Genomic DNA, 12,047 nt, shown 5'->3' with positions numbered 1-12,047 from the left:
GGAGTAGCAGCAGATTAATTTAACCTTGAACTTGGGGACCACACAATAGAAGAAGAGAAGCAATTCAGCTACACTGGAAATAAAATATCTCATGAGAAGGGAAGGAGGATATAAAAAGTAGACTAGCACAGGCGAAAAGGTCGTTCCTGCTCAAAAGGAGTCTAGTAATATCTAACATACACTTTAATCTGAGGCAGAAATTTCTGAAAATTTAAGTTGGAGCAGAGCATGCACGGAAGTCAATCGTGGAATGTGGGGAAACCAGAACAGAAGAAGAGATTGCAAGCATATGAGATGTGGAGCTATAGAAGGATACTGAAAATTAGATAGATTGAGAGGGTGAGACATGGGAATTTTCTGTGCAAAATCAGTAAGGAGAGAAATACAATATAAACCTGGATAAGAAGAAGGGACATCCACACAAGTATTAAAACGTGAGGGAATAGCTTACATCAGGGGCAGGCAGAAGTTGCATGCAGCTCGTGAGCACACAGCGCTGCACGTGTGCTGCTCGCGTGCAATCGTCAAACGGGAGAGTGCTGACAGCCGGCAGGTTGCGGCAGTGTAGTGCCGGGCTGAGCTGCGGATGTTGGAGCGAAGCGACCACTACGTAGTGAACGTTTATTTCAAGAACCGGAAAATGCAGAGTGAATCAGGGAAACGGAGAAGTGGAGATCTGCTACCTTTTAAAAAGGAATGGGAAAATCATTTTTCTTTGTGCAAAAACGTGAAAATTCGAAATGTATAATATGTGACAGTATTCTCGCTGGTCAGCGGAAGTTTAATATTGAATGCCATTATAATAAATTTCGATATGTTCCAGTACTTAGTGTAATAAAAGAGCAATTTCTCAAGCGATTTGGGGATATATCACACTTATCCCAAGGTTTTGAATAGTTAGAGACAATTTACAGTTTCTGTAGATGATATTCATCCCAGTTTGCAAATGGAATTAATAGATTTACACTGTAAATTCTAAAGCGTAATTGTCGTATGAGAGACAAGTTCCTTTTGGCAAGACGTGTAATGGATTTTTATCACGAGTTTCCTCAGCAAGAGTTTCCTCGTCTTCATCGTGAAGCCGCAAAGATAATATTTTACGCTCGACATATGTTTGCGAGAGATTTTTTTCTGTTATGAAAATTAATAAGTCTCGGTTAAGAGCAAACATCAGTAATGAAAATTTACGTAACTGTTTGCATTTGTCTGTATGTAGAAATTTAGTTCCAGACATTAAACGTATTGTAAACTCCACCTGTGATAATTAAATACAACGGATGGTAGGTAATAGGTACTCTTTCAAACCAAGATTTCTTTCAAGCACTCGTACTAACCTTATTCCATCATTCAATAAAGCAGGCCAGAAAACAAAACTTATTACAGAGGAAGAAGCGGAGAGACGGTACGGTGGGGAGGGGAGGTAAGCAGGTGGCCAGCTCGCCCCTGTGTGCACACACAACACCTGTTAACTGCACGCATGCAAGTGCACCGCACACATGCAGGTTTCCTGCCCGCCCCTGGCTTACATAGTACCGGAGAGAGCTGTCGAAGGTACAAACTGTATGGAAATACAGAAGTTTAAATATTTTGACAAATAACTGAGGACAACTGCCATGCTGAAGTTGGTCATGGGGGCCACAACAAACCAGTCAGAAGACCAATGGAAACAAAAAAAAATTAAATAATAAAATTTAAAAAATCTTCATCATTGTCGACAAAGTTCAAATTTGGAAATTTGTGGTAAGGTCTTATGGGACTAAACTGCTGAGGTCATCAGTCCCTAAGCGTACACACTACTTAATCTAACTTACACTAAGGGCAACACACACACACACACACACACACACACACACACACACACACACACACACACACCCACGCCCACGCCCACGCCCACGCCCACGCCCGAGGGAGGACTCTAATCTCCGACAGGGGGAGCTGCGCGAGCCGTGACAAGATGCCCGAGACTGTGTGGAGTTAGGTAGAGCAGTTGCACTGGTATTATGAGGTTAGGTGCAAGGGAAACTAATCCAGAAATAGACCAAACTAAACTTATGGCCAATGACCAGAGCAACACTAATTTGTATCTATCATACGTGTAAGGTACCGAGCACTGTGCTGAACTACGATGGCACATATTAAGGATGGTGTAATGTATTTTAATGAAGATATTTAGCACTTTGCAGAAATGTTACTGACCTTAGTGGGGACTGCGCTATCGCCATAGAAATGAGAGTCCTGTAGGAGTACGGCGGCCTAGTGTCGTCACTACTCGCAGCGCCACCGTCGCCGAGGAGCGGCTCCTCGCCCGCCCCGTCGGCACCGCTGCCCGTGGCGACTCTCTCACTGTCGGTACCGGTACCGCCGTCACCACTTCTGTCGGCGGTGACACCGGGTGCAGGAGTTAAAGTACCGACGCCACACACCGCCGCCGCCACACATGACGCCGCAGTGTCGGGCTCGCAGAGGTCGCCGCCAGAGTGCGGCAAATCTGGCGCAGACCAGATATTCCTGCCGACCTCAGAGGCTGGCTGACTGGTTGAGGTTGGTGTGGTGTACCTGTTTCAGTGGGGCAAAGACAGCGCACAATGGTTAAAGAGCGAAGGAGCACTACGGAGGTTGCAGAAAGGCACTGAAACTGAGCTGAGAAGGATGCTCGGAATTAAGGCCAAACTCAGTATGTCATTATAAGATACGCAATGAACAGGCAAGCAAAACATATGGTGTTCTCTCTAAGGTAAGAGAGACTAAAACCAATGTTTTTCACCTATCATACAGAGTGATACATTACCTGACAGGTCCCGGATCATATGCTATGTGTCTGTACAAAATCAGAAGGCAAGTGATGAGAGATGTGCCTCCAGCAGTGTAGGTCCTCTGGAGCACATGCTGTGGTACAGTGTGCTCCAGCGAGATGTAGCGGGTAACCGTCCCCGGGAACTACGGAAGCCGTGTCCCGAAGCAGTGCCGAGGAACGAGTCCGTCTGGTGTGTCTGACGATACAGGAGCCACAGTCTCTGGGAAGGCCAAAGAGCACTTCACAAAGCGTGCAGCCACACATCAGCACGCAGACATCCCAGCAACACGATGTGTTTTACATGTGGTTGAGAGCGACAGATTGGTGGCAACGAGATGAAATAATTTTCAAGACTGTTATCCTGTTGGTGTTAGTGATTACGGAAATGTGGACTCGAAGGTGCAGAGAATAGTGGAATCTATTTGCACAGAGGAAACACTGCTGATGCCTGAGGAACTCAGCCGACAATGGCTACTGACCAGTTTTGAGAATAGACCCAGCAAAGGAGGAAACCTTGTACACTTCAGATATATCCTAATAAACAAACATAAAGGGAAGTTTACAGATTTTACCCATACAATCTGTAGTACATAGAGTAGTGTTAGTCCACTAGCTCAAAAAAATAAATACATAAAAAATCTCATGACACATACATAAATAAAAATATGTAAGCACCCAAAAGCCATGGTCAGAAGTCACTGTAACTTTCTACACAGACACACTATTGGTAAATATATGTAAACGACCAGAGCTGCAATTCTCTCTCACAGGTAGAATGGCTACCAAAGTGAGAGAGTGTTGTTCTCGTTCAGTGTATTTACCAGGCCCTGTAGGGTATACAAGGGGCTCGAACAGTGTCAGATGTTGAGTGATCACGGAGATGATGGGGCCTCATTTAAGAGAGCCTGACTGATACTGAGAGGAGCCTCACTGCACATATCCACTTGGCCAGCTGCTCGAATCGCGTAATATCCAGATTTGTGGAGCATTCAGATGTGACAGGTGACAGAGACCTGATGCCAGACTGCACGCAAATGGGAGGATAGGCACGTTTGCCCTCACGGTTTCGATTGGCAACATCTGACCACACTATGACAAGATCGCCGTACTGTGCGCAGAATACATCGTGACCGTTCAGATCTGCGCCAGCCACCTGTGAGCGAGTAACGGACTCCCTGTAACTTTCTGTCTCATCCTGTGCCATTGGTCAGAGACTAATAGCAACCGGACTAAAGAATTACTGTCCTGTGCTCAGGCAGCAGGTAACACCGCGACGTAAGTGGTTTACAGTGTTGCCACGATTGGCTAGCACGGACAGCAGATGAATGACATTGCAACGTGTTCAGTAGTTTTGAACTATCCCAGATAGCTGTCATCAGCAAGTATACAGTGACGTGGGGACAGGTTCCCCTCTTCCACTGTTTTACAGAGACATGACAGTGTTATTCCTAGGGAAATGGTGCGAGGAGAGATTGGACACGACTTCAGGCAACGGGTCTCTGTACCCGAGTGGATCTCTTACGGCACAACAGCACGTAACAGACATTACGCATCCTCGTACGTTACCTTTCGTACGACAGTACTGTGATGCTACGACAGGACCACACTCGTCCACACGTGGCACCTGACACTTGGTCTGTCTACGTAACGTCGAGGTACTACCCGGGCCGGCAACGACCCCAGGTCTCTCGAACGAAACGAGGCGTGGGACGACGTCAGATATCGACTCGATCCTAGTGCATTACGGGGACCAGTTACAACAGTTTTTGGTCAGCTTGTCTCAGGGGAGGCTACAACAGCTTTAAGACACCAAACCCAACCAAATCAGTGCACACACCGAGACCACAAGGGGGTGCACATCACACTGATGAAAGGGCTCATACTGCCAAGTTCTGCCTCAGTTTTGTAGCTACTGAAACAAGACCATAAACCATCTCAACCCGGGAAGATTCATTTTGTTCCTCTCCACTGCTGGGTCATTCATTTATTTTCTAAGCAGCGTTGCTGGTTAGTGGATTATGGGTTGGGAATACTTCTGTAGAAGAAGAAAAAGTTCTCCCTCATATTATTTTGCCTTTGTTTTGCAACAATTCCATGTACCATTACAGAATAAATACTAATTACTATCCACAAAAATGTGAGTTGTATGGCCTGTCAGTTATCCACATAATAGGTTGTAAATGTGAAGAATGAATGGGCGAATTAATACACAAATCTTAAATTTCGGTATCTTCTTCATTACCCATGCAATGCTTTGTTTCTTATTTGTATCAACTCTAGCCAATGGCGAACTTGTGAAGGTGGTGGTCCTCAACCAATTCCAGTCGCAGACACTAAAAAACCGGGACTGGCATCACAGTGTGGTTTACTGCTAGTTCTGTGACTGTACACTCCTACAAGACTCAAACATAATTTGCTTCCTTTCTACATAGACCTCATGAAGAAACAACGAAGATAAAATTAGAGACATTCTAGCTCACACGGAATCTCACCGGCAATCGTCCTTTTTGTCCACCATTTGTGTATAGAACAGGAAGGAGGCAAAGTGACAGAGGTACATGAAGTAGCCTCCAACACATACCAGAAGTTGGCTTTCAGAGCACAGAAGTAGATGTCGATGTCGTTACACGTGACACAGTGGGGACTAGTCACACTTGTGTCTCCTACACAATTCTCTTTCATTCGGTAATAGCCTAGTGTCGTGGTTTCTTAGGCACCGAATACACAACCGAGTTCAGTTTTTTTCTGCCACGCACGATTCTGATCTACGTTCGACTAGGCACACACAGTACGTGGTGCAGGGTATCTGCACTAGCAGTACCTCCTCTCCCACTCATTGTAACACGAGGGAGGAAAAAACTGAAATACTGATGTGAAATGAATTATTTCAAGAATTTGATATGAATGGACACAGACTGCATCTCTTGAATAGAGAGCTCATAAAATGACAGAAGCTTATCACAGGGTGAGATAAAAGCTGAACTCGTGTAGGCCGTGAATATCTTTAAATTAATTGACTGTAATACAGATCACTAAAAATTTTGACTTTTAAATTCTTTAAAGTTAATGGAGACCACTCACTGAAAAACAGAAGGTAGCAAATTTTAGAAGTTAGTTGATTTCGTACTTGTGTGTGTGTGCGTGTGCGTGTGTGTGTGTGTGTGTGTGTGTGTGTGTGTGTATGTGTCTGTCTATCGACAACTGAATGATGCTTCTGCTTTTTGCTGAGTGGTCACCTTTAATCCTAAAGTATTTACAGTCTACAAGAACTTTCCTACAACAAAAACTTTCATTTCATTATAACTATTTTACCTTCCAACATCTTTGATTCAACCCACCACAAATTCCATCTCAGAGGAGTACTTTCACCAAACATCCTCAGTTGCATGCTAGATGTATTCCAATCCCTGTCTTCCACTACAGTTTTTACAGTCGTACAGCTGCCTCTAATGACACGGAGTTATTCCCTGATGTTTTAACACACGTCTCATCTTCTGACATTTTTGCCTGTCCTCCTCTTCTTTTTGCATCCCACTTGCTTCAGTGTCATGTGTTATTTTGCAGAATTCTTTAACTCCATCTGCTTCGTGGGCTCCAGTTTTGACATTAAGTTCATTGTTATTCTCACTTCTTAGGCTCCCCATTAGTTTCATCTTTCCTGAGTAAACCCTCAAACTGTGTAACTACTCATTAGACTGTTATTCGGTCCAACAAGTCCTGCAATTCTTCTTCACTTTCACTGAGGATGGCTGTGTCATCTGTGAATCTTATCATTGATCTCCTTTCATTAATCCCATTCTTGAATGTCTCCTTCATTTCTATCACTGCTTCTTCAATACAGAGACTGAACTTGCGCCCTTTTTAATTCAAGCATTTTGTTCTTGGCCTTTTATTCATATTTCTTCCTCTTGGTTCTTCCACATACTGCATTATTACCCACTATCCCTATAGCTCACCCTTACTTTTTTCAGAATTTCAATCATCATCCACTATTTTACACTACTGAACTTTTTTCTTCTAGGTTGACAAATCCTACAAATGTGTCTGGATTTCTTTCAAGGCTCGATTATATTACCAAACACAACATTGGAAATGCTTCTCTATTGCCTTGAAATCTCCAAAAGCCAAATTGATTGTTATCTAGCAGCTCATCGACTTTCTTTTCCATTCTTTTGTATATTATCCTTGTCAACAGCTTGGGCACAGTCCTCACACTTATCTGATTCTACACACCAAATGTAACAGTCATCTGGCTACCACATCCCTCAATGATGTCTGGAACTCGGATGAAAAGTTATCTATCCCCTCCACTTCATTTGATCACAAGTCTTCCAAACCCTGACTCTGATATCGGATATCCGATGTCTTCCGTACTGACTCCCAACTCCGCTTTATCACTTCACGAGACGAGACCTCCACATCTCAGAGTTCTTCGATGTCCTCATTCCACCTATCTATTCTTTCCTCTGCGTTTAACATTTAAGTTTATCTTGCACTCATAATGTTGATATTTTTACTTATTATTTCACTGAATGTGGTTTAGATTTTTCTAAATGCTGCACCAGCACTTCCGTCGTCCATTTCTTTATCAATTTCTTCACATTTTTCCTAGAGACATTTCACCTCAGATTCCTTGCATATTGTATTTATTTCATTCCTGCACAATTTATATTGCTGCATTTTTGTCTTTCCTTCAGCATTTTTGTACTTCTTTCTTTCTTTGAACTATTTAAATATTTCTTTGATACCCAGGGTTTTATTTGCAATTACCCTCCTTGCACCTTCATTTGTCTGTCCAACTTCTGCAACTGCTATTTTTTGAGATATCCACTCCTCTTCAACTTCTCAGTGCATTGTAAATGCACCCATCATTTTGCATTACTTTTACATCCCACATCTTTCCACACCAATTCCACACGAGAATCATCTTTCAATCAAGCATGCTCTTCACCATTATTAAATTAAAATCTGTTTTTACATATTCTCCTGAATATGACTTACAATCCCAAATCAAACTTCAGAAAACTTGTATGTATCGTGTATTATCCTTCTTTACCTTTAGATTACAGCTATTTTCTTGAGAATTTTTTGCATCTTTCATCACAGTACAGTGTCGATATCTTACCGAGTCTTACAAATGCATCTTTCATTGACTCACATTACGCTTAATTTATCAGTCGAGCCTTACTATTGCATCAGCTAATCAGGCAAAGCTGGAACCCATTTATAAACAGCCACGTTTCAGCAAACATTTGTAGAACACTTCATACTTTAGATATATAACATGCAATTGTGAGAAAACATATTTTCTTTATTGTGTCATAATAAGGGCACCACTTTTATTAAGACATAGAAAATGCTGATAATATATGTCTTGGTAATGCGTTGCACACAAATTAGAAAATATGTAAAGCTAAAAATAAATTGAAAATATTGCTTATCCGTAAAAACTTTGAGAGAAAAGCTGTAGCAGATTTTGAAATTATTTGATAGTCTCTGTATATCAGAAAGCTGTCATCAGTCAAAGGGGACTGTGATATACTATAGGAAAAGATGATTGTTACTTACCATAAAGGTAACACATTAAGTTGCACACAGGCACAGTTAAAAGACACTTACACACACACTTTCAGCCACTGCATTTATCAGAAAAACAAAGAGAAACAAAGAGAAACAAAACACCAGTCATTCATATAAGCAAGCACGCATGACCGCCAACTGTGGCAGCTCGGACCAGAATGCAGCTGTCATATGAGATGGTAGCAGCAATTTTGAGAGGGCAGGGAAGGGGAGGGGATAGCAGTGTATGGGTGGGGGGAGAGAAGAGTGCTGTCTGGCCGAGCGTGCAGGGACTAGAATGCCAACAGGCACAGCGTCACGAGGTTGTGGGGCAGGGAGGTGGGGAAAGACGGGCGGGCGCATCGGCAGATGGTGGCAAACAAAGAGGCTGTGAGATGACAGGACAGACGGGGGGCAGAAACTTGAGTAAAGGCTGTGTGGACAGTATGTTACCATAGGTTGAGGCTGGGATACTTTTGGGAACAGAGAATGTGTTGTAAGGACCTCTGAAATCAAGCACGATATGTTCAGCTGTACGTGGTGCTACAAGGTGATCTACTTTGCTCTCAGGCACAGACTGATGGGGACTGACCATCCTGGTGGACATCTGGTTGGTAGTCATACCAACATAAAATACTGAGCAATGGTTGCAGCAGAGCTGGTAAATGACATGGCTGCTTTCACAGGTGGACCTGCTCCTGATAGGATGTGATAAGCATGTGACTGGACTGTAACAGCAAGTGCTGAGTGGGTGGTCTGAGCAGACCTTGCAGATGTTGACACTCGGGTATTCCACAGGGTACAATCTTCGTAGCAAGAGGTTGGGACTGGGAGTGGCATACGGATGGACTATAATATAATGGAGGCTGCACGGTCGGTGGAAGGAGGGGTGGGAAGTATCTCTGGTGGGGTGTCCCCAATTTCAAGGCAGGACAACAGGTAATCAAGGATGTGGTTCAGTGGTTTGAGTCTGAATGCTGTCAGGTGATGATGGGGTTATTCCTTTTTAGCTAGTTCTCGGGGGTTATGGGAGGACTGGAGCTGTGTTGGGATGTGGAACAGGAAATCTGTTTGCAGACTAGTTCTAGAGGATAGCATCCATCTGAGAAGACCTTTGTGAGATGCTCATCATACTGGGGAAGGGAGTTCTTGTCACTGCACATCCACCATCCAGATGGGTTGGTTGGTTGGTTTGTGGGATTAAAAGGACCAGACTGCTACGGCCATTGGTCCCTTTTTCCAAAACTTAAAAACACCCACACAGAATAAAAACGACAATGGAAAAGACGACAGATGACACAGGACAAGAAAGACTTAGACAGAGGCCAGACAAAAGGAATTAAAAGCACACAGAGTGCGACAGTGATTGGCCGACCATAGAGGGAAAAAAAAAAGGAAAAGCCAACCACCGAGAAAAACACTAAAAACTCAGACTAAAATCATCGGCCAAAGGCCAGAATCTAACACAAAAAGGACAAACACTTAGATTAAGGGACAAAAGCCCCCTGCCCGAATAAAACACAAAACTAAGCCTGCCATAGCAGTGTCATCTTTTAAAAGGGCAGGGAGCGCATCAGGCAACGCAAATGTCTGCCTGAGCACAGTTAAAAGGGGACAGGCCAACAAAATGTGGACCACTGTCAAAGCCAACCCGCAGCGACATAGAGGCGGGTCCTCACGGCGCAGTAAATGGCTGTGTGTCAAGCGGGTGTGGCCAATGCGGAGCTGACAAAGGACTACTGAGGCCCTGCGAGTGGCTCGCACGGATGACCGTCACACATCCGTCGTCTCCTCGATAGGACAGAGTTTGTTTGGCATGGTCAGGTTGCACCATTCAGTGTCCCAAAGTTTGAAAACTTTGCGGCGTAAGATCGCTCGCAAATCAGTCTCCGGGAAGTCAATGTCCAGAGAAGGTTTACTGGTGTCCTGTTTCGCCAGGCTGTCAACATGTTCATTGCCGGGTATCCCAACACGGGCTGGGGTCTGCACAGAGCGGCCGCAACGAGCAAGAGGGGGAGGGACTCCCGGACAGCTATCACCAGACGAGAGCGAGGGAAGCACTGGTCGTTAACTCCTAAACCGCTCAGGGAGTCGCTACAGATAACGAAGGACTCACCTGAGCAGGAGTGGATATACTCTATGTCACGAAAGATGGTGACCAGCTCAGCAGTGAAAACACTGCAGCCAGCCGGCAATGAATGTTGTTCGTAGTGGTCCCCTGGAGGCAGAGCGTAACTGACACACCAGCAACCCTCGAACTGTCAGTGTAAACAACGCCAGAGCACCGATACGTGGCAAGGATGGAAAGAAAGCGGTGGCAGAAGGCCTCCGGAGGGACCGAGTCCTTTGGGATCTGTTCCGATTCGAGCCAAAGACAAGGGCGAGGCACGCACCACGGAGATGTACGCATAGGGGCCCGGAAAGGAGGTCGAAGAGGGAAAACCCCAAGCCCTGAGAGAAGCTCTCTGACGCGGAACGCAATCGTACAACCCGACCGGGGCTGACATTCTGGGAGATGAACGACCCACCATCAAGGGGTGACCAGGCTGTATGGGAGGGATTTCTTGGTGGGAAGGGGTGGCAGCTGTTGTAATGCAGGTACTGTTGGTAGTTTCAATGCAGACAGAGATGTGGATGGAGCCATCGGAGAGGAGGAGACCGACATCCAGGAAGGTGGAACACTGGATTGGTGAGGATAGGCAAAGCAGATGGGACAGAAGGTGTTGAGGTTAGAAAGGAATGAAGATGGAATGTCTTGGCCCTGAGTGCAGATCATGAAGATGATATGAACCTGAACCAGGCTATGGGTTTGGTGCTTTTGGAACCTAGCAAGGTCTCCTCTAGAGATGGTCCATAAAATGGTTGATGTAGGTGGGTGGCATGCTATACCATGGATTTGTTTGTATACCTTCCCTTCAAAGTACAAGTAGATGTGCTAAGATAAAGTTAACAACGTGTGTAAGGAATGAGGTGTAGATTTGGAGTCTGAAGGATATTGGGAGAGGTAGTGATCAATAGCAGCAAGACCAGGGGTGTGAGGGAAGTTGGTGTATAGCTAGGAAAGTGGTGTCAAGAGTGACGAACAGTGTTCTAGCAGGTAAGGGAAAAGGCTGGTATATCTGATGCAGGAGACTAGGTTTTTGGCAGTCGGTTGGACATATTGGTCAATGAGGGCTGAAATTCTTTATGTGGGGGCACAATAAGCAGCTACATAGGGGAATCTAGGATAATTAGGTTTGCCAATTTTGGGGTACCAGTAGAATGTGGGTGCACGAGGTGTGATACGAGCGAGTAAGGAAACGATTTAGGGAAGTGGTTCTGGGAAGGAAACATTGGAGGTTATGTTGGACTTCAGGGATGGGATCACAGCTGCACAGTTTATAGGTGGAGAAACATAAATATATGGAGGTCTTCCATCAGATAGTCACTGTGATTCCTAATGGCAATGGTGGAACCTTAACCTGCAAATAACACGGTTAGGTCACGATTATTTCAAGGCAGTGTATGACTATCTTTTCTTCTGTTGAAAGGTTGGTGTCCTTTGGAAGGGACCTGGGATGGATGAGGAGGCCAAGTTAGAGGTGAGGAATTCCTTACAGGTAGCCAGGAGATGGTTATGTGGGAAGGGAGGCGGGAGTGATCACGGCTGGACAGTGGTACGAGAGAGGCGGGGTTCAACGCAGGGATTAGG

The 12,047-nt window shown here is 44.7% G+C and overlaps 1 protein-coding gene across 1 annotated transcript in view; it reads right to left on the bottom strand.

Annotated features, from left to right (window-relative positions):
* LOC126295266 (uncharacterized) overlaps positions 1 to 12,047 on the bottom strand; it is a 710,311-nt gene that overhangs the window by 305,735 nt on the left and 392,529 nt on the right. The window contains exon 39 of the mRNA XM_049987689.1: positions 2,200 to 2,559. Coding sequence (XP_049843646.1) covers positions 2,200 to 2,559 — 360 coding nt within the window. The remainder of the gene's footprint in view (positions 1 to 2,199; positions 2,560 to 12,047) is intronic.

This window comes from Schistocerca gregaria, chromosome 11, assembly GCF_023897955.1.
Source record: "Schistocerca gregaria isolate iqSchGreg1 chromosome 11, iqSchGreg1.2, whole genome shotgun sequence".
Lineage (NCBI taxonomy): Eukaryota > Metazoa > Arthropoda > Insecta > Orthoptera > Acrididae > Schistocerca > Schistocerca gregaria.
Note: the sequence above shows the minus strand (reverse complement) of the source record. Positions and strands in the feature narration are given on the sequence as shown.